The 23,361-nt window shown below is 41.2% G+C and overlaps 1 protein-coding gene across 8 annotated transcripts in view; it reads left to right on the plus strand.

The window, feature by feature from the left end:
* LOC140716771 (rho GTPase-activating protein 32-like) overlaps window positions 1-23,361 on the plus strand; it is a 518,900-nt gene that overhangs the window by 390,258 nt on the left and 105,281 nt on the right. For 7 of the 8 annotated variants that reach the window (XM_073029618.1, XM_073029623.1, XM_073029624.1 and 4 more), the window contains 4 exons: window positions 7,879-7,971; window positions 12,092-12,214; window positions 13,285-13,362; window positions 19,679-19,760. In XM_073029618.1, coding sequence (XP_072885719.1) covers window positions 7,879-7,971; window positions 12,092-12,214; window positions 13,285-13,362; window positions 19,679-19,760 — 376 coding nt within the window. The remainder of the gene's footprint in view (window positions 1-7,878; window positions 7,972-12,091; window positions 12,215-13,284; window positions 13,363-19,678; window positions 19,761-23,361) is intronic. The other variant, XM_073029625.1, reaches the window with a different exon arrangement.

Consider the following 23,361-nt stretch of genomic DNA (forward strand, 5'->3'; position numbering starts at 1 on the left):
GTCTTTAAAACTCCTTCAAATGTGGAAAATCTTTGGCTGAGTTTTTCATTTAGAAGCTTCGACATTGTTTCAAAAGTTGGAGGGATTTGCTTGGATGATTTAGAGTCACCTTTTTTTCCGTTGCCGTCGGGGTCTTTCCCGTTTTTACCTTCTCGTGCTCTGGTATGCATTTCCAGCAAATTAAAATCAAAGCTCAAAAATATATCTGTGGTATAAACCCTTTAGTGTAGGTATAAATAAGGTAATTAAGGGTGGTTACGGGTAAAAGAAGTAAAAGGAATGGAGCCAGATTGTGCCTCACACCATGAGCGCCTCCTGGAGAGTCTGAGAAAATGAATCTCAAGGTAGCATATGGTGACATATGTACTTTGATAATAAATTTACTTTGAACTTTGACCTTTTTAAATGTCCAATGTAAGTGGTGTGGTTAATTTGGGGTAACATTGACTGCACCCTTTACAAAATGCTGGAAATATACAAAACAAAATATTGGAAATACTCAAGTGTTGCAGAAAGATGTTAGTGTTTCAATGACATTTCATCGGGATCTCGGCTGTTCTGAAGAAAGATCATTTTTCTGGAATATTGATGCCCTGTTTGCCAAAGTTCAGTGTTTCACAAGCCCTTCAAAGGTTTCAAAGGTACATTTAATGTCAGAGAAATGTATATAATATACATCGTGAAATGCTTTTTCTTTGCAACTGTCCATGAAAACAGAGGAGTGCCCCAAAGAATGAACAACAGTTAAATGTTAGAACCCCAAAGTTCCCCCCCCCCCCAGCTCCCCCTCCTGCACGTAAGCGGCAGCGAGCAACAATCCCCCACCCCCATCCCCCATTCCCCCCACCAGCAAAAAAAAAGCATCAGCACGTGCCACCGTGCACTCAAGCGTGGCAAAGCAATAGTAAAGACACAAACTTGCAGTTACCCCAAAGACTTCACGTTTCACCTGTTATTCGACATACCACAGGTTTTCTTTCTCTCCCTAATAAGGGAGAAAGAGTTGTCTCTGTTCGTTTCACAGCAAGAGGGGAGACATAATAAAGAATTCACTGGTTTATGATGTTATAAGTCCATTACATCGCTTTTTTTGAGCTCTGTGCCCAAAGATCTCAGGTCTCTGGGCACACAGCCGCAGATACTCCCGACTCCCCAGACGACACACAGGTCTCCTGCCGTGACACTGACCTTTGATCCGCCCATCTTCAGAGCCCCAAATCCCAGACCTCCAAAGTCAAGCTGAACTCTTAGACTGAGCCCTTATAAAACCTGGGGAGCGGGCCCCATTCTCACAAAGAACCGAAGTCAGCGTGCAATTCCAGGTCAGGGTCTTCAAAAGAACCCTAAAAGGGAAAAATAGAGTTATTAAAGACGGAAATAGAGCTGTTTCCAAAGATGCAATAAAAGGAGTCTCTGTTTAGTGCCATCATCACTTCGTTCTGCCCCTCGCCCTTGAGGGAAATGCTGCATTTTTTTCTTGCTAAGCTACATTGAGCTTCTAAGCAAAGGCTGAAGCAACACCAAGGTAGGAAAATTAGAGTGAGATGTTGGTAACTGTGCCCACTTTAGGCACAAAGAACAAAGAAAATAAGAAAACTTTACCACAGTTTCTCCAGGGAACAATTCAGTTGTAATTATCCATTTGATTTCTTCACCAACTCATACTCATCAAAGATGTGAGAAGAGCCATTTGAAGAAATAATTATTGAACTATGGGAAAGACAGATCTCAGCAGTGTATTGTCAAGGAGTATAGTCATTAGCTGCATACAGTCAACTTGTGTAACCTTAATTAAAGAAGTTTCCTCTTATTCCTTTCATTTTACCTTCAAGTTTCTGTCGATTCCTATTCCTTTTTCCTTTTGTTTTATTTAAGTTTGCACTGCAGGCTTCACAGTTGCAGGCCTTGTTTTCTCAGTTTTACTGGATTAGTGGCTTACTAAGATGCTGCTGTATCCAAGCTTATCCCTTAATTCACAAAGGCACAAGGCTTTGGAGTTGGCTGCAAAGAAAATTCAAGCCAGAGCCAGCATCCGTTCCAATTCCTGGAATATATACACTGGAGTTGGAACCAAATGCTACGAAAGGAATTTTTGCCACGTTCCCTCTCTTTGCTGAGATTTAAAGTCAAGTTTATTGTCACATACACAAGCACCTGTGCAACAAAAAATGTATTTGTTGCAGCATCACAGCACATAGCATCATATAAGGAGCATTACTGAGAAAAACTAAAACATAAATCATGCATAATTTTCACAAGAAAGAACACAATTTGAACAAAATTAAGTCTGTCTTAGTGCAAAGTGATCGAAGTCATCAGAGTAATTAGGGTGCAGTTGGTTCAAAAACTGAATGGTTGAATGGGCGTAGCTGTTCTGGAACCTGATGGTGTGGGACTTCAGACTTCTGTACCTCTTGCCTGCTAGAAGTTGCAAGAAGGTGGCATGGCATGGATGGTGGGGATCTTTGAAAGATGGTGCCTTCTTAAGGCAGCACCTTCTGTACAATGGTGCTAGAAAATTTGTGAACCCTGTAGAATTTTCTCTATTTCTGCATAAATATGACCCAAAATATGATCAGATCTTCATGCAAGTCCTAAAACTAGATAAAAAGAACCCAATTAAATAACATAAAAGAACATTATTTGTTCATTTATTTATTGATAAAAATGGTTCAATATTACATGTATTTGTTGGGAAAAGTATGTGAACCGTTGCTTTCAGTAACTGGTGTGACCCACTTGTACAGCAATAAATTGAACCAAACATCTCCGGTAACTATTAATCAGTCCTGCACATCGGCTTGGAGAAATTTTAGGCCATTCCTCCTTACAAAACTGCTTTAACTCTGGGCTGTTGGTGGGCTTCCTTGCATGAACTGTTTGCTTCAGGTCCTTCCAGAACATTTCTGTAGGATTAAGGTCAGGACTTTGACTCAGCCATTCCAAGACAAACATTTTCTTCTTGTTACACTATTCTGTTGTTGATATACTCATTGTCTTGTTGCATTATCCAACTTCTATTAAGTTTCATATGATGGACTGCTACCCTGAAATTCTCCAGTAAAGTGTCTTGATACATTTTGAATTCATTGTTCCCTCAGTGATTTGCAAGTTGTCCAGGCCCCAAGGCAGCAAAGCAGCCCCAAACCATGATGCTCCCTCCACCATGCTTCACAGTTGGGATGAGGTTTTGGTGTTGATGTGCAGTGCCCCTTTTCCCTCCAAACATAGCAGTGTGCATTTCTGCCAGAAAGTTCAACTTTTGTCTCATCTGTCCACAGAACATTGTCCCAGAAGTGTTGCAGAACATCCAAGTGATCTTTTGAAAACTTGAGACGTGCAGCAAAAAAATTTTTGGAGAGCAGTGGTTTCTTCCATGGTGTTCTTCCATGAACACCATTCTTGTCAGGTGTTTTTCTTATACTGAATACTTGAACAGAGGCTTCAGCAAGCTCTAGAGATTTTTGCAGGTCTTTTGCTGTTACCCTTGGGTTCTTTTTCACCTCCTTCAGCATTGCACGTTGTGCTCTTGGTGTGATCTTTGCAAGATGCCCACTCCTAGGGAGAGTAGCAACAATACTGAGTTTCCTCCATTTGTAGACACTTTCTCTTACTGTGGACTGATAAACACTCAGGTCTTTGGAAATGCTTTTGTAGCCTTTTCCAGCTTCATGCATCTCTACAATTCTTCTAAGGTCCTCTGAAAGTTGTTTTGATGGAGGCATGGTGCACATAAACAGATCTTTCTTGAGAAGAGCAAGCTCTGTCAATAAGCTGCCTTTGTGTGTCTTTTTTTTAATATAGGGCAGGGCACCCCTACAACCTATACCTCCAATCTCATCTCATTGATTGGAACACCCAACTCCATATAGCTTTTGTAGAAGGCATAACCCCAGAGGTTCACATACTTTTCTCAACAAATACATGTAATATTGGATCATTTTTCTTGATAAATAAATGAACAAGTAATGTTTTTTGTGTTATTTATTGTGTTCTCTTTATCTAGTTTTAGGACACATGAAGATCTGATCACATTTTAGCTCGTATTAATGCAGAAATAGAGAAAATTCCCCAGGGTTCACAAAGTTTCTAGCACCACTGTAGGTACTTCCAATGTTGAGGAGGGATATACCTGTGATGCATTGAGCAGAGTCCACTACTCTGATTCAGTTACAAAGGTTCTAGTTTCTCTCTGATATCTTACCCAATCAAGAATAATTCATCTGGGAACCTTGCTGCATAGGCTATTCAACTTTGGGAGACCATCACACCTAACATCTGTTTGGCCCTGAGAATGCATCCATGTACAAATCCAATAACTGGCAGCCTCCAATTGGTGACAGCGAACAGGAACTTTGGAATATTATGCCGGCAGATCTTACATGTTGCGAGCAATTGTAGGATAGTTAAGTTTTGGCAAATAAAGCCAGAAAAAAATGGAAATATTCAACAGGTCACACCGCATCTCTGGAGACGAAATCAGATAAAGATTATAAAAGCAAAGAGTAGCTTTATGTATCACATGTACAGTACACTGAAATACTGAAACATACAGTGAAATAAATCATTTGCGTTAGTGGCCAATACCGTCCAAATATGTGCTGGGGGCAGTCCGCAAGTGTTGCCATTTTTCCGGTCCGACCATAGCATGCCCCCAATTTACTAACCCTAACCCATATGTGGTTAGTAATTAGGAGGAAACTGGAGCACCCAGTGAAAACCCATGCAGTCACAGTACATACAAACTCCTTATGGACAGTGGCAGGAATTGAACCCAGATCACTGATTACTGGTGCTGTAATAGCGTTAAGTAGCCACTGCGCCATCATGCCGCCAGTGTTCATGTTTCAGATGGAGAGCTCTTGGTCAGATTTATTGACCTGAAACAATAATAAGTGCTGCCTGACCTGAGTGTTTCCAGCATCTGTAGTTCTTCGCATTTCATACAAGCAAAGCTGTGACTGTATTATACCGTCTTGTTTAAAACTTATATTGGCAAGACCAACTCTGTTTATATATCTGTGTTGCCATCTGCTCACTCTGATTCAGCTGCATTTAATTGCACCATCACATGTCCCAACAATTAAAACGGAATCTGGAGGGCCAAAAGGGTCGATGGAATAACTTTGGTAAGGTCAAGGGAAATCCCAAGGCATTTTATACATGTATTAAAAACCGAAGGTTAGCCAGGCAGAGGTAAGACAACTTGAGGAGGAAGCAAGGAATTTATGCCTGGAACCAGAGTATTCACCATGTAGAAGTTTGGAAGATGCTGAAGTCATTGTGGAGTACATTAATATTCAAGGGTGTGTTGAGATTAGTAAGGAGGTGGTGTTGGAGAGCATGAAGGTTGATAAGTCTCCAAGTCCTGATGGGATCTTTCCCAGGTTATTGAGAGAGGCAGAGGAGAAGATTGCTGGGCTCTTGACAGAGATCTTTATATTCTCACCTGCCAGCTTGTACTCTTCCACCTCCCCCACCTATTCTGGCTTCTGCCCCTTACCTTTCCAGTTCTGATGAAGGGCCCAAAAACAGTGGTTGTTCATTCCTCTCCATAGATGCTGCCTGACTTGCTGAGTTTCTCTAGCATTTAGTGTTGTTGGCCAATGTTGTTCCTTTGTTTAAGAAGGGCTATAGTGATAATTCAGCAAATTATAGCCTAGTGAGTTTACATCCATGACAGGGAAGCTATTGAAGGGAATTCTTAGATTTGCTCGCATTTGAAAAGCAGTTTATTAGGGATAGTCTGCATGGCTTTGTGAGCATAGGTGGTGTCTTCTGATTTAGGAGGTAAAGAAGGGGAATGATGAGGGTAGGGCAGTAGATGTTGTCTACATGAACTTCAGTAAACCATTTGACAAGGTCCTTCTCAGTAGGCTAATCCTGAAAATTCAGACTCATGGGATCCATGGTGATTTGGAAGATTAGATATGAAATTGGCTTGGCCATGGAAGATAGAGGGTCCTGTTGGAGGGCACATTTCTCTGACTGGAAGATGTTCCACAAGGGCACTTTGGGAGGTCAAATGTAAGCAGAATGTATACAGTAAATGGCAGGACTCTTTGGAGCACTGATCTACATAAGGATCTTGGGGTACAAGTCCATAACTTCCTGAAAGTGACATAAGTAGATAGGGTGGTAAAGAAGGCATACCATATATTTGCCTTCATTGGCCAGGCATTGAGTATAGTCAGGAAATCATGTAGCTGCATAAAGTTCTAGTGGGGCTACATTTGGCATATTGTTTGCAATTCTGCTCACTGCTTTTTAGGAAGAATTGGAAATTTTGGAGAAGGCGCAGAAGAGGTTCACCCAGGATATTGCTCGGATTAGAGATGAGAATCATTAAGAGTGGTTGAACAAACTTGGATTGTTTTCTCTAGAACATTGGAGGCTGATGGGAGCCCTCATGGAAGTTTATAAGATCATAAGAGCCATAGATAGGATGATCAGAATCTTTCTGCCATGATGGAAGTGTTAAATGTAGAGCTCTAAGGTGAGGGGGGTAAGTTTAAAGGAGATGTTTGAGGCAGCTTTTTCACCCTAAGAACGTAGGTGCCTGGAACAGGCTACCGGGGCTAATGAAGGGAGTTCCTATGGTGATGTTTAAGAGGATTTCAGTGAAAGTATGAACAGGCAAGTAATGAAGGGATATGGATCAAGTGCACACAGATGGTTAGCATCATGGTTGACATGAATGTTAAGGGCTGAATAGCCTGTAGCTGTACTATACTGTTTTATGTTGTTATATCTGCCCCATCCTGTTCGATGACCCCACCTGTCTCCCCAATCTGCAGTGTTTAATCTCGTGATAGTTACCAATTCTGAATCTGGGGTTCTGACTTCCTTATCTCTGAATTCTGTCTGTCTGTTCTTTCTGTTCCCTTCTCTGCAGCTGTGCAATTATCAGGGTACACTCCTTGACTCCTACCCAATCCACTTCTCTTTTGTGTATCCTAGTATCTCAGACCTTTCCCTTTCACACTCCTTGGTCCCAGCACAACCCTGTCCCTGCACTAATTGCGCCCCTTTTGATCCCTGGCTCTTTCTGCATCTCCTTGCTCTGTGTAACCCCATCCCTCCTCCCAATGCTGCAGTCTTAGCACCACCCCCTTCTTTCCCCACAGTTTCCTCTGGCCTTCCATATGCTCTCTTTGCATCTCCCTGGCTCTCTCATTGTCCTCCATGCTCACCCACTCTCTCCCCCTTGCTGTCTCATCCCTTTTCATCTTCCATCACACATCACCTGTCTGTCAATCTCACTGTCTCCTCTATGACCGTTGCCATTTCTCCTTATTCTCTTTATTTTTTCCTCTTCTCTGAGTGTGATCCTCGTTCACCATTTGGTCTTTCTTTGTAATTTGTATTCTTGCTTTAGTCTTTGGTGCACCTTGGATTCCTGCTATGTCTGCTGTCCTAGCTTTGATCTGTGCTCACGTTGTTTCCTCATTATGATTTGTGATCATAATCCCTGCTTTACTTTCATTTTGTGTCTGAAAGTCTAGCCCCAGCCTGGTTATGTTTTCTCCATTCCAGTCACGCAATTCCTTTTAGTCCTATTTTCCCAGATGTGTGTGCAGTTATGTATTTAGAGAATGTATCGTATTCAGTGAATGCTGAAACATTCCAGGGATGGAAAAATGCCCAATCTCAGTCTGCAGAAAGTTTCCTTTCACATTCTGGTGTTTATGGTAGGAGGTGGCCCTTCATATTTCCATTTGCTAATGGAGCTTTGATTTCATTAGTAAGCCTCACTTCTTACCTGTTATGGGCAGGAAGATAGTTTAAATCATTTCATTTTGTTAACATTTGGTTGCAGTTTTGAACTTTGCTTATTTCACGGTGTCTGCTTTGATAATTTTTCTTGTATTTTCACAGACAGTTACCCAAATGCTGATGGCGTATCTTGCCAGGCTTACTGTCATAGCTGATAATAAGATCAACTGTGGGCCTGCTCTTACATGGATGGAGGTATGGACTCTGGTTTTGCACCCTGCTGTTAAATGTTACAAAGGCCGCTTCAAAAAGTGATTTAAATGTTTGAATTACCTACCAAGCAAAGGAGCATTTTCAGGGAGAGAAGCAGGGTTGTGGATTGATGATATTTTATTACAAAGTGGGTGCTTAAAAAAACAATGTTTTGTTAAGGGTACATCGGTGTTAATATAACCTCATAGAAACAAGATGTCTCCTTGAGCTGTTCTGCCATTTGATTAGTTCATGAATGCTATATATCTTAATTTGATTTGCCAGTTTTGCACCAATCTCTGAAATGTTTAAATATGTTGTTACTAAAGGAGGCTGTTCAGCCCATTGTGCTTGTTTTGGTTTTAAACTACATGTATCATTAATTAACATTTCCATTGGTCAAAATAGAAAAACACTTTACAAGTAACATGTCATAAGCATGCAAATCCTGGCACCTTTCTAATGGAAGTAAATTGGGCATGCCATTCAAGTTCCTTTCCCTAGTCTTGCGATGAGACAACACTTTTAAAACATTGACTAAATCAGTAATCAGCCTACGCAAAAGTTCAGTGAAAGTACACCGCTTACCACATTGACCAGGCCAATCTTGGTTTCTGTCATAAGAACATAAGATTGTTTAATGTCATTTCCTGTATAGTAGTGTAAAGGAAAATGAAATGTTACTTCAGATCTGATGCAGCCCAAAAAAAAAGATGAACAACACAAGACAAGGGATATGGTTGTAGTTTCCATTCCTGTGCCACAAATATAAAGAGGGATTTCTCCTCAACTAAATAACCATCTCCTTTGTGTTGTTGACATTGAGGTAAAGGTTATCTGCCTGGCACCAGGGCTTGAGCTCTTTTACCTCTTCTCTGTCGGCTATTTTCATTGATCTTGGTGACGAGCCCCACCACTGCCATGTCATCAGTGAACTTGACAATGTGATTATTCGGATATTCATAAGAAACAGGAGCAGGATTCGGCCATCTGGCCCATTAAGCTGCCCTACCATTCAATTAGATCATGGCTCATCTGGCTGTGAACTCAGGTCATCTGACCTGCCTTTTCACCATAACCCTTAATTCCCCTGCTGTGCAAAAATCTATCCAACCGTGTCTAAAGTATATTTAATGACGTAGCCTCTGCTGCTTCAATTCCACAGTTTCACTCACTACTGTCTGGGATAAGCAGTTTCTCCTTCTCTCCATCCTAAATCTATTCGCCCAGATCTTGAGGCTATGTACCCTAGTTCTGATCTCACTTGCCAGTGAAACAACCTCCCTGCCTCTATCCTATCTATCCCATTCATAATTTTATATGGTTGTATAACCTCCCCTCTCTTCCAGTGAGTATAGTACAAGGCAACTCCCTTCATAGGCTAACCCCTCTCATCTCCAGAATCAACCTGGTGAACCTCTTCTGCACCACCTCCCAAGCCGATATATCTTTCCTCAAGTTAGAATGCCAGAACTGCACACAGCATTCCATGTACAGTCTCATCAGTACCCTGTGCAGTTGTAGCATAACCTTTCTGCTCTGAAGTTCAATCCTTTCAGCAGTGAAGGCCAACATTGCATTTGCCACCTTGCTAACCTGTTGTACCTGCAAATCAACCATATGATATTCATGCACAAACACTCCCAAATCCCTCTATGCAACAGCATTCTGCAATCTTTTACCATTTAAATAATAATTGGATCTTCTATTTTCCTTTCCAAAGTTGTTTGTATCAAAGTTGTACTCCATCTGCTGGATCCTTGCCCACTCACTTAGCTTATCTTTATCTCTCAACAGACTCTCCACATCCTCTGCACAATTTGCTTTTCCACTCAATTTTGTGTCATCAGCAAACTTCTACACTTGTCTCCACTTACAAAAAAATTAATGTACATTGTGAATAGTTGTAGGGCCAGTACCAATTCCTCTGCCACTCTGCTCAGCACTGACTTGCCAACACCCACTTATTTGAACTCTGTCTTCTATTGGTTAACCACTACTCTACCCATGCTAATACATTGCCCCCAACTCCGTGCATCCTTATGAAGGTCTTTTGTGTGGTACCTTATCAAACTCCTTCTGGAAATACTACATCCACTTGTTCCCCTCCATCCACTGCACTGATTATATTGCCAAACTACTCCAGTAAGCTTGTCAAGGACCTGCCCTTCATAAATCCATACTGCAATCACATTAGTTTATCTTAATTTATTAACAGGATTTGGACATCACTGATATGTACACACAATCACCATCCTAGAGAGCACAACTGATGAAAAGCTAAATTAGACCATTACATATACAAGAACAGCTTCCTTAATGAGGGATATAGCAAGGCCTTTCAACCACCTGCAAGGTACAGGTCAGGATGGACTACTGCCAAGTTACCTTGAAAAATATAATAACAACAACACCCAAGCTTGACACTTTCCGGGATAATCTAATCTCCTTGATTGTAATCACTTAAAGGTGACTGCCATTCACTTGTTCCACAACACCAGCGTGTGGCTGCAGTGTAAACTATCTACAGTTTGCTCCAGGAAACTCAGTACAATGCTACAGTTTAGCAGGTACTGATAAAGCGGCCTTGTTAAGTTGTTGCAGTACATTATGTAGATGGTATGGACTGTAGCTTCAAGGCAGTGTTTGTACAGTGAGTCAGTATTTAGGAGAGTGAGTGTGATCTTAATCAAGCAACCAGCTTTGGCCACAGGAGACTGCAGATGCTGGAATTTGGAGCAAAATGAGCTTTGGAGGAGCCCAACAGGTCAATCAGCATCTGTGGAGGGAAGTAGACAGTTAATATTTCAGGTCGAGACACTTCATCTGGACCGAAAGAGGTGAGGGAGAGGGTGGACAGGAATTGGCAAGTGCTAGGTACCTATTGTATAAGCAGGTACCTATGAAAATTTAATTTTCACAGTGAGGATGGGATTTTGTCTTCACGAGGACTGTGTGATGGTCAGTACGTTGAAAATTGAATTGAGTAGCTTTCTTTCTCATGTTAGTTCCCTCACTGCCTGTCGCAGGCAGTCTGGCAGCAATGTCCCAATGGAAGTTGAAGTCCCCCACCCAGAATATGCTCTGCACCTTTGCCATTCTCAGCACCTCCTTTAAGTGCCGCTCTACATGGAGGAGTGTCAATTCTACAGCTGAGCTGAGAAAGTACATGATAATCAGCAGAAGGATTCTTTGTTCAAGTTTAATCTGATGCTCTAGCATTTCATGGGATCTGGAATTGATGTTGAGGACTCCCAGGGAAGTACCCTCCAGACTGTGTACCACTGCCCTGTCACCTCTACCGGCTGCATCCTGCCAGAGCACACCAATGTGATGACGTCTAGGTTGTTGACTGCAAGGTAGAATTCCATGAATATGACAGTTTCCAGTATCTGTATGACTGTCCATGAGGTGACTCTCCATGAGGTGACTGTCCATAAGGCAACTCTCCCAAATTGGCACAAGAGCTTGCAGAGCTGACAGGCAGTTTTTGTCCTTGTCATTTTCAGTACCTATATTCCAGGTGATCCATCTAGTTTTATTTCCTTATGTCTTTCTAGCAGTTTTTATTACAATTGACTGGTTTTCTAGGCCATCTCAGAGGACAGTTACAAGCCAACCACACTGTTGTGGAATCTCACGTAGGCTAGAGCAGGTAAGAACGTCAAATTTCCTTCCCTACAGGACATGAGTGAACTAATTACAACCATTCATGTTCTCCTGTGACTCCATGGAACTTTAACAAGGACAGGAAATGGTTGATTATTTTGTTAAAATTCACCATTTGAGCCCAGCGGCTCTGACTTCACTTGAACTTTCCCACTGTTAACAAACCTGTGATTTGTTGTCTCAACTTAAACGCTTGAGCCTCTGATCTAGCCAGCATGACCGATATCTGCTGGTTAGCTCGTGGCCTGGTCTTCGGCTTGCGGAAGGAATTGCTTTCATGAAAAGAATATTTGTGATCTTGTTGGAGTAACAGACATTTCTTTGGGTATTTTTGCTTTAATATGTTTGGACTTCATATTCTTTAACATGTCATTCTTTTTATGTAGCTTATAGTTGTCTGCTGTTATCTCTTGTATCTTGATGAATGCTGAATAATTGCTGAATCTTCTCACAGATAGATAACAAAGGGAACCATCTACTGGTGCACGAAGAGTCCTCCATCAATGTTCCAGCCATTGCCGCTGCACACGTGATTAAGCGATACATCGCGCAGGCTGCAGATGAGCTGTCCTTTGAGGTAGGTTATCATCTAATAACCTCGAACCAATAGTTCAAATGAATGACCAACATTACATTGTGGCTGTTGAACTTAATCCCTCAATCCCCCAACTAATGAAGGCCAGCACACTATACACCTTTTTAACAGTCCTTTCAACGTGTGTGGCAACTTCGAGGGATCTATTGACCTGAACCCCAAGAACCCTCGGCTCTTCCACATTACTAAGAGTATAGTTTTAGGAAAGGTGGTTGCTATTTAGTACCGAGTTAAGGATACATTTCATTCTGTTGTTGCGAACCTTGGGAGTTCTGTATCCCAGAGTGATGCGGATGCCAAGTCATTAAGTACGTCCAACGTAGAGACAAATCTTTGACACCCAGGGAAATCAAAGGAACTAGTCAGCAACATGAAGTTGAGGCCAAAGGTGAGATCAGGTGTGATTTTAGTGAATGGTGGAACAAGTTGAGGGTCATTCAGGCCACGCCTGCACCTATATTTAATGTACTTTGCTCCTTCTGCCAGTTCTTGATGTTCTTGGGGGAGGGGTGTGAGGCAGAGGATTGTTGAAATGGCTTGGCGTGCTGGAGCTTCATTGTCCATGCCTGTGATCATTTGTTGATTAATGTCCAAGATGTGGAGCATGGCTCCTTCCACTCTCTCATTGTTGGCAAAGAATACTATGAACTGCTATTAGCATGCAGCATTATAAAAGTATCCTACTTCAAGTTAGTCAGTGTGCGTTACCAGGGACCAGACTGACTCTTCCAAACAAAACTGACTCTTGCAAACAAAATAATCTAGACTCTGGATACTATTCATATTTCTTAATTTTATGTTCTGTACTCCCCTATAGACTGTGATTCTTGTGCTTTCTCAGTGGCTTGAGAATTTTAACTCACATCCTGAGTGGTGCATTTTCATATTTGCACAAATATGTTTGCATTTCCTTGTGTTCAGTACTTGACAGGATTTGACACTTTAAGTATCAATTGTCAAGAAATGCTTTATTAAAATGGAAGAGTAATGTCAAGTGTGCTTTTGAAGCTGCAGGAAGGTTTACTAAAGCCTTGTTTATTCAACATTTCTAGGTTGGGGATATTGTGTCTGTTATTGACATGCCTCCCAAGGAAGATACCACATGGTGGAGGGGAAAACATGGGTTTCAGGTAAGGGCATCGTGTGTTAGTGAATGGGCAGTGAACTGACATTCTGTGTTAGTTGGCTTGCTTTTGCCAAATATTTTTATAGTAAGTTTGAATTAAGTGTAATGTTAAGTTATGTATGAGCTAATTTATTCTGGTGAATGAATACAATTCAAGTGAATGTGTGCATAGCCTCGAGTCAACAGATTGTACTCTCTGCCCAAAATGCATACACTTTTTCCCAATGCTGCATGCATTCTTTTTGCTTCTTTTATTCATCATTTTTCTTCAGATCTACCTTCTAAATGCTAGAATAGATTAAATCTATCAAAACTTATGTTGTATATTCCTTTGCAAATGTAATGCTGCTGCTTTATTGTGAAATTTTGTTGTCTATTTATCAACTGCTGTAAAAGCAATACAGTTGGCCCTCCTTATCTGCGAGCGATTGGTTCCGGGACCCCTCGCGGGTGCTCAAGTCCCTTATTCAACCCGTCTCAATGCGGTGGACCTTAGGACCCAGCGGAACCCCAGCTCTTATTTAACCTGTCTCAGTGCGGTGGACATTAGGACCCAGTGGAACCCCGGACCTTATTTAACCTGTCTCAGTGCGGTGGGCATTAGGACTCGGCGCCGGAGCGCTGAATCCGCAGTGTTTCTGTTTACGAAAATAATCATGATCAAGATTGAAAATAAAGTGATTGGAAAGAGGTGAAATGCCATCGGTTGTTGTAAAAGCGTTAAGCTATGTCGGTCAACGAGCAGAACAATTTTAAAGGATAAAGTGAGAAAGGCCCTGCCCCGATGAAAACTACAATTATTACTAAGCAACGCAGTGGTTTAATTATTGGGTTTTGGGTTTTTGATCCTCCACGTCAACCCGGCACATTCCCGGCGCTGAAACATATGTTCTTAAGTGTTTTATATGCATAGAAAGGTAAATTATATACTATATACTAAGATAAAAGTTTGACTAACTGACGCTAAATAATACCGGATGTACCTGCTCCGACTTACATAGTAAGAGAGCTTCCGATTATTTTCGATCCCAATCCACGATAACCCACGCACATCCTCCCGTATACTTTAAATCATTTCTAGATTACTTATAATACCTAACACAATGTAAATGCTATGTAAAATAGTTGTTATACTGCATTGTTTAGGGATTAATGACAAGAAAAAAAGTCTGTACATGCTCGAACAACAAGTGCTGGAAGAACACTTCCGGGTTTTCTTGATTCGCGGTTGGTTGAATTTGCGGATTTGGAACTCGCAGATAAGGAGGGCCGACTGTATATATTACACATGAAATATTTTTGGCAGCTCTATTACTGAGAGTTACAACTAAAATCTTTCTCATGAGTAGAATAACTGTTGTATTCAATTTATCCTTAATAGAATCATAGAGTCATATAGTAAGGAAACCGACCATTTGGCCATCACGTCTATATCATCCATTTGGTTGCCAGCTATATTAATCCCATCTCCCAGCACATGGCCACATCATTCAACAGCTAGGTGATTTAAGTGCTTGTCCAGACACTTCTGAAATGCTGTCAGCAACTCTGTTTCCACCACTTTCTCCAAATATGCGTACCAGCTACTTGCACTCTCAGGGTGAAAAGATCTCACTTCAAATCCCCTTACTCTAAAACTGTTTTCTAATTTTATCTTCCCTTGATCTGGGAAAAAGTTTTGTGCAGTCTATACCCCTCATAAGTATCTACACCTCACTATGCCTCTCTGAACGCCACTCTAAGGAGACAGATCCTGTCTCTTCTTGTAACTGAACTGCTGCATCCTGGTGCCTCTCCTCTGCACCCTCTCAGCACCATCCTATCCTTCCTAGTGTGGTGACCAGAGCTGCACGCAGTACTCCAGTGGATGGCTGACCAATATTTTATGAAGTTGGAGCATAACTCCACACTGTCAACAACTCATCCAATCTTTGTGTCAATTCTGAACTTACTAATCATGCCACTTACAAAGGTTCGAAGGTCAAGTTTAATGTCAGAGAAATGTGTACAATATACATCCTGAAATGCTTTTTCTTCGCAAACATCCACTAAAACAGAGGAGTGCCCCAAAGAATGAACGACAGTTAAATGTTAGAACCCCAAAGTCCCCCCCCAGCTCCCCCTCCCGCGCATAAGCGGCAGCAAGCAACAATCCCCCCCCCCCAAACAGCAAAAATAAAAAGCGCATCGATACAATCACCAAACCTAAGCGTGTGCTAAGCAATAGCAAAGACACAGGCCTTGCAGTTACCCTAAAGGCTTAGCATTTCATCTGAATTTGACAACCTACAGGTTCTCTCTCTCCCTGGCAAGGGAGAGGGAGGTGTCCCCCATTTTCACAGCGGGCGGGAGACATAACAACCCGCAGGTTTACGATGTTAAAAGTCCATTTCGTCGCTTTTTTTTGAGCTCTGTGTCTGAATATTGCAAAGACCTTGGGTCTTCAGGCCCACAGTGAAAGATTTTCTGGCCTCTCTGATGATACATGAATCTCTGGCTGCAACACCGACCCTTGATCTGCCTGTCTCCAGAGCCCTGAAAACACAATCGAGATTCTCAGGCCAAACCCTTGGCATGTCGAATAGCGGCCAGTCATGGAACCCCGAGAATGGGTCCCATTTCCGCAAAGAACCGAAGCCTGTGTGTAATCCCAGGTCAGGGTCTTTAAAAGAACCCTGAAAGGAAAAAAAAAAGATATTAAAGGTAGAAATAGAGCTGTTTCCGAAGATGCAAGCAAAGGAGTTGCCTTTAGGCACCATCATTCCTCCTAAGCTCCACCCCCACTTACATTCACATTCAAATCATTCTGGTGAATGTCCAAAGCACTCTATCCAGCACAATTGCGTCTTTCATATGATGTGGCAGTCAGAACTGCATGCAACATTCTAATTGCAACCCATTAGTGTTTTGTAAAGTTGCAACTTAAATGTTCTAAATCTTGCATTCTTTGCCCTGACCCATGAAGGCAAGCTTTCTACATCACACTAGCTACCTGTGTTGCAACTTTCATGGAGCAATAGATTTGAAGTCTGAGGTTTCTCTGTTTATCAATACAGTCGGCCCTCCTTATCCGCGGGGGATTTGTTCCGGGACCCCTCGCGAATACCAAAATTCGCAGATGCTCAAGTCCCTTATTCAACCTGTTTAATGCGGTGGAACTTAGGACCCAACGGAAGCTCGGACTTAAATATTTTAACATGTTCAGAGCGGTGGACATGAGGACCACCGCGGTGTGGCTCTGAATCCGCAGTGTTTCTGTTCACAAAAATAATCACGATTGTGGTTGAAAATAAGGTGGAAGCAATAAAGCGATCGGAAAGAGGTGAAATGCCATCGGTCATTGGAAAAGCATTAGGCTGCAGTCAGTCAACGGTCAGAACAATTTAAATGGAGCATTTGAAAGGCCCTGCCCCGATGAAAGCTACAGTTATTACTAAGCAACACAGTTGTTTAATTATTGAAATACGTATGTTTCTTAAGTGTTTTATATGCATAGAAAGGTAAAATATGTACTATATACTAAGAAAAACATTTGACTAACTGACACTAAATAATACCGGATGTACCTGTTCTGACCTCAAATCCGACTTAGACAGACTCAGGAATGGAACTCATTCATAATCCGGGGACTGCCTGCACTTTTAAGTCATTTCTAGATTACTTATAATACCTAATACAATGTAAATGCTATGTAAATAGTTGTTATACTGTATTGTTTAGGGAATAATGACAAGAAAAAATTAGTCTATACATGCTCAAGCACCGAGTACTGGAGAGAGAACTTCGAGGTTTTCCCAATCCGTGGTTGGTGGAATCCGCGGATAAGGAGGGCCGACTGTATTCCTTAGCACCCTGCCATTCACTACACATGACCTACTCATATTTGAACTTACAAAATGAAAACTCACACATACTGAGATTAAATTCTATCTTTCAATCCTTTGTCCAACTTTGCATCTAATCTATATCTTTCTGTAGTCTGCTTTTCACAATGCCAATTTTCAAAGCCATTGATAAATATCACAAACAACAAAGGTCCCAGCACTGATCCCTGTGGTACACCATTGGTCACAGACTGCCATGTGGGAAAAACATCCTACCACCATTACTACCTTCCTTCTATCAGCAAACCATTTCTGGATCAAATTAGTTAGCTCCCCTTGGATCATGTTCTGGACCACCCTAGCATATGGAACTTGTCAAGTAATTCCTCCCATTTGTAAGAAGAAAATTGTGTCTCTGAACTTATGAATATTCACTTCTGGCTCCATTGTAACACTCTACTTGTTGTTTCAAGCTCCAATCCAAGATTTTTAAGGCTGATACAAGAGTGTCCTCTTCAGGCAGTTCCTCAGGACTGAGGATGACCTGCTCCTCTCTCTGGTTTTGGGTTCAAAGGTGGAAGGGTAGTGCCACTTCTTTCAACTTTCTTTTCTTTGCCACTTCTTCCTGCTCTCAGTATATGGCCACCAGCTGCTCAGCACCATGCCAAATCCTCCATTCCCACTTTCATCAGTCAGTGGTTGTTAAGGGTCAGTGAGGATATTGCCTTTCTTCAGAGAAGCTTTGAGCCCTGCCATGAAGCTTTTTATCCCCCTGTCTGCTTGACAATCTCTTCCCACAGTGTCTGCTTCAGGAGTCTGGGGGTCTGCAGAACGCAGCTGACAGTGTAATAATGAAGGTGTTGCTGCCTGTCACTGAGATATGAACTGAAGCTCCATGTGACTGGATTTAAAAGATTCATTGGCCCTGGCAGAAGAACACAAGGACCCAGCCAACATTCCTCCATTAACCAACACAACTAAAAACATTTAAGCATCCATTTATCTCTTTAATGCAGTCTCCAATTGATTATGCTTCACCAAGAACCACTAAATATAAAACAGAACTTCTATAGCTAGAACTTAATGGTCTTAAAACAATAGAATGGCTTTTATGAAGTGGAATATAACAGTATAGAATGTCAGTTTAAGAAATGTGTGTAATGAATACAAGGTTCTGATCAGGATTACTGTAAGCATTTACAGTATGCTCAAGATCAGATTGAAAACACAAACATATTTTCTTGACTTATTTCTCAGGGAAGTCATCCTGATGCTGGGTTTATTACATGAGGTGGTTGAGAAATCAGTACCACAAGGTGGCCTTGAGGGTACTACAGGTGGGCTGACTGTGTGTTTGGTATCCAAGTTGTGAGCCGATTGATTTCCTGTGTTCTGACCCAGCTGACAACTACTTGGATTGCAACTTCTCTGTTTTCGTATTGTACTACTATGAAAATAAAATACTTAAATCCTCTGAAGAAGCGGATATCTACAGTAAGTTTTAATACCCAAATGTTTAATCACAAAGCATCATGTTTATAAGTTCTTTGTCACCTAGTTTCAGTAATAAAATAACTGATATTGAATACGAGCAACCCCTTGCAAGTTGCACAGTCCATGTTTTTTGCTGTGTTTGCTCTGTGCATTTGACATGCTAAAAGGTAGAAAATCTTGTGTATTTGGATGCTTGAGGTGCTACTTCAGGGCTTTTAATTGGCACCTCCTATGTGACCATATCACTGGTGCCTGCTTCTACACAACTTTAAGGGGAGCAACCTGAATTATTCTGAGTCAAAGCTGGAAATTTGACTCAGGTGCTTAACAAGCTTTTCTTCAATCAGTCTACCTGTTACTACTTTCTCCACATCTCTCTCTACAGCCCAAGACCAACCTGCTTAGCTGATTCAGCCTTCTCTGCTATCTACTGGCCCCATCAAGGAACCTCATCTCCACACATGGGCACCATGGAATACGCAGAGGGAAGGCACACAACAGGTCACACCTCATGCACACCTGAATTTACCAGTGCTGTGCTCATGAACAAAGTATTTGCTGGCTCAGCACAAACCAGTTAATAACATAATGAGTTTACTCTAGGTACACCGATTTATGAATTAGTTTTACTTTGATCATTGCTTGTTGGAACCTATGGCTTGCGACTATAGGGGAACAAGAATCTGCAGATCCTGGAGTTATGAAACAAGGACAGAAAAGGCTGTGGAATATCAGAATTATTATTGACTGTAAGCAGTAACAGTCTCTCATTCCCCGTGTGCTGCCTGACCCCTGACTATCTTGTGTTTTAGTTTCTAGGAAATAGAATTCTTCATGGTTTTACATTCAAACAAAATCTTACTTACAGATTCCATCCATTTTGCTCTAATGAAAGAAACAGTGTTTATGATGCAGCAATGTATGCAAGTTCCTTTGAAATTTAAATGTATGATTAGCAGTGGGATTTACAGTATCTTATTTATATTTTTGTTTGACTTGCAGGTTGGATTCTTTCCCAGTGAGTGTGTGGAGCTCATTAATGACAAAATTCCTCATTCTGTGACGAGCGTAATGCCAAAGCCAGGTACAGTAATCCTTTACCTGGTACCCCCGTGCCACTGCCTGGCCAGTGCTGATTAATATGGGCGTTGGAATTATTGCTACAGAAGGGTGAGAGTAGCAATGTCTTTAATATGCCCAATATGTTCCATACTAAATTGCTTTATTGAACCAGAGTTATAAATAACACATACCTTCAACTGCAGCATTTGAAGGGCCAAGTCTAATGAACACATTAAATCGCAACAGATAAAACTAGGGAGACGGAACACATGGAGCCTCACTGTGCACCTTGCCGTCACCTACCAGGAAGTATGCTCATTTCTGAAGACATCTGAGGTATGTGTAAATTGCAAAAACTGGATCCTCACACTGCTGAACAGATGTTCCCCTTCAAACCAACAGATACCCAACATATTTTGTTACACCACAGTATTCCAGTCAGAGTAAGAGCGTAGAAGTGTAGAAGAGCCACAAATTCTCAGGTTACCTTCTCTGCAGCTCTTTGTTGAAGATGCTGTTGTATATATTCCTCTGCTATATCACTCTGGTCTCAATGCTCTGACTAATATATTGTTTCATTCATTGGTGTCATCTTGTCAACATTTAAATTATCTTAGGTTTCTTTATAGTAGTAAATGGAATTGGGTAAATGTCATCTGCAAATTTTATTAAGCATATTAGTACCCCTGTGAGGGTACATCTCTGCTGAGTCAATGCAGCAGTCTTGGTCGATCCTGGAGTCTGAACACTCACACCCTTGTATTGTAAAAAGAAGCATCTGCTCAAGCTGTATGCAGCTCCACTGGGAATTTGGTACTACTGCAGGAATGAAATGGTGATTTGATCACCTACGTCACAGTGTGAAATGAACAGCCAAGACTAGGGGCAATGACAGCCTGTGAGGGCTGTTGTTGGACAGGCTGGAATGAGTGGGATGGCAGTTTGAGCAGGGGACTGCCAGCAGCTGCTCCAGGCCACCTGGATCTTATTGCCTCTTTAGTTACTTCCTGTTCAATGTGATGGAACCTCCCACTCTCTTTGTTTGACTGCACACTTCTTCCCAGCCCAGTGGTCACTGCTGAGAAACCAACAGTGACTACAATCCAGAACTAAGCTACAGTGTGAAGATGTTGCTTATGTTTATGTGTGCTCCAAAGGTGAATTCCATGTATTTGTTTAGTCATTCACTGAAGAGTGTAAGAGGATGGCCTTTGCATTCAACATCCACAAGACAATGGTCTTTACCAACTGTCCTTGCTGCACTACACTGCCCTCTGATAGCAAAGGTTCTTGGCAAAGTCCTGGAAAACTCAGAGGACTTCCCATATCTTGTGAGTTATTTCTTGACAAAGGCAAACCTGGATGATTTTTAAAAATTTCATTGAGATACCTTTATCTTCACCTTTATCAACAATGCAGTCTTTGGTTGATCAACAAAAAACAAAAAGTGTTTAAAGATCAAAAACTCAGAGCTGCCACAGAACCCGTGGTCAGAGTCACAGAGCATGAAAATAGGCCCTTCGACCCAATTAGTTGATGCCAGCCACAACATCCTCCTTTCCGGTCCCAGTTGCCTGCGTTTGGCCCATAACCCTCCAAGCCTCTCCCTCCCATGTACCTATCCAAATGTCTCTTAAATGTTGTAATTGTACCCGCCCCAACCACTTAGGCAGCTCATTCCAAGTAGCTGGAGAACCAGAGTAAGGTTTTGAGATATAGGATTTTGGTCACTAATTGTTTGACTTGATCTGATTATCCCTTTACATACAATTTTGGAAAATGTTAAGTCCAGTCAGAAAGTGTTGCAGTCCTTCTAAAGTAATCCTAACCTTGCTCCGGTAGACATGACCAAAAGGAGTAACACCACATTCTGTTTTATAACACTGAACTATCACTGTGTGTTATTTCCGGTATAATTGTCAGAATTTTTTTATAAGTAGGGTTAGCACCATAGTACATGGAGTACCTGAGGAAGAAGACAGCTGTAATTAAATAACACTAGATAGTTCACCATCCAAATTGTATGTTGTAATCCTGCTGGCATTGAAATGTGGCATGATATGAATTTTTTTTTCTGCAGTGCTTTCATTACTGACTTGCAATGGCTCAGTCTGGGTCAGTTTAGAATTTTGAGAATGTCCCTGCAAAATAATGAATTAACAATCATTCTTCCCCATAGAAGCACTCCACTCTTCACTATCTTATGCAGTTGAAATCCATTCACCATTTACTTTTAAAGATTGAGGATGGTGCTGCAAAGTCCTCTGTGCAGCTTTTCCTTTTATATCTCACAAACTAGAATATGTAAATCCTGTAGAGTGCCATTATCTGCCCACTTAGTCTCCTCCCATGCAGCCCATTTCCTAACTAAGTTGGTGAGATGCCTTGAATTACTTCTGCTTAAATTTTAGTTGATGCTCTATTCATCAGATCAGAGAATTTGAGAAGCATCGGGGTGACTGAGAATTGGTGACTTAAAACTGAACATTTGTAGAATATTAAAAAATAGCACCATAGCCTAAAGCAGTTTTTTTTTAAAGGTAATCAGGGATTATTTCCACTGAAGTAGAATTCAGTAAAAGAGAAATCCTGTTCAACATATGGAGCCTTGGGGTGTACTCAAAGAACTGAGCAGTTTTAGTCTCCAAATTGCGGGAGAATATAAAAGATATAGGATTGTGTAAGAAACTACATGCCAGTTAGTTTGTATGTCGTGTGGAAAATGTCAGGCTCTATTATTATGGATTTTATAGCAGGGCATTTAGGTAAATTCAGCATGATCATGCAAAGCTATCATGATTTTATGAACAGGAAATCACATTTGACCAATTTATTGGCATTCTACAAAGAAGCTGTGGTGTGGATAAAGATGAATGGACATGTGTGCTCTGTTTTGATGTCCAGGATCTATTTGATCAAGTGCCACATCAGACATTATTGTGGAAGATAAAAAGCTCATGGTCTATATACAAATAGGGTCCTGGGAGCTGTTGACTGGAGTGATGTCAAAGGGATGGTTCTTGTGGAAGAATCTTGAATTGGGGATCATTGCTTAAAAATAAGTGGTTTAACATAGAGATGAGGTCAAATCATGTCAAGTTTATTGACATATGCAGAAGTATGGTGAAGTACAGGTACAATGAAAACTTGCAGCAGCATCACGAATGAACTATTTTCTCAAGTCTCTTCAATTGGTGGTTGAAGTCTTGAAAATTTTTAAAGAACAAGTTGATAAATGTATTGTAGACTTGGAAGTTCACCACTGGCAAGCAGGATTGCAGATTTGCTTTTGCAGTCATTATGGCCATGACCTTATTAACTGGTGTTCAAGCTTGAAGGTATGTCTAACCATTTCTTCCTAATTCATATGTTCATAAGAGAAAACCGAGAATACAATTCTTATAATTATGAATAAAAATTGAACATAGAAGAGTACAGCACAGGATCAAACACCTTCAGCCCACACTGTTGTGCCGAACCAATTAAATTAGTAATCAAGTGGCTAACTAAATTAATCCCTTCTGCCCACACAATGTCCATACATCTTTCCATTTCCATCACATTCTTGTGTCTATCTAACAATTTATTTCAAATCCCTAATGTATATGCCTCTACCACCACCC

The sequence above is a fragment of the Hemitrygon akajei genome, chromosome 26 (assembly GCF_048418815.1).
Source record: "Hemitrygon akajei chromosome 26, sHemAka1.3, whole genome shotgun sequence".
Lineage (NCBI taxonomy): Eukaryota > Metazoa > Chordata > Chondrichthyes > Myliobatiformes > Dasyatidae > Hemitrygon > Hemitrygon akajei.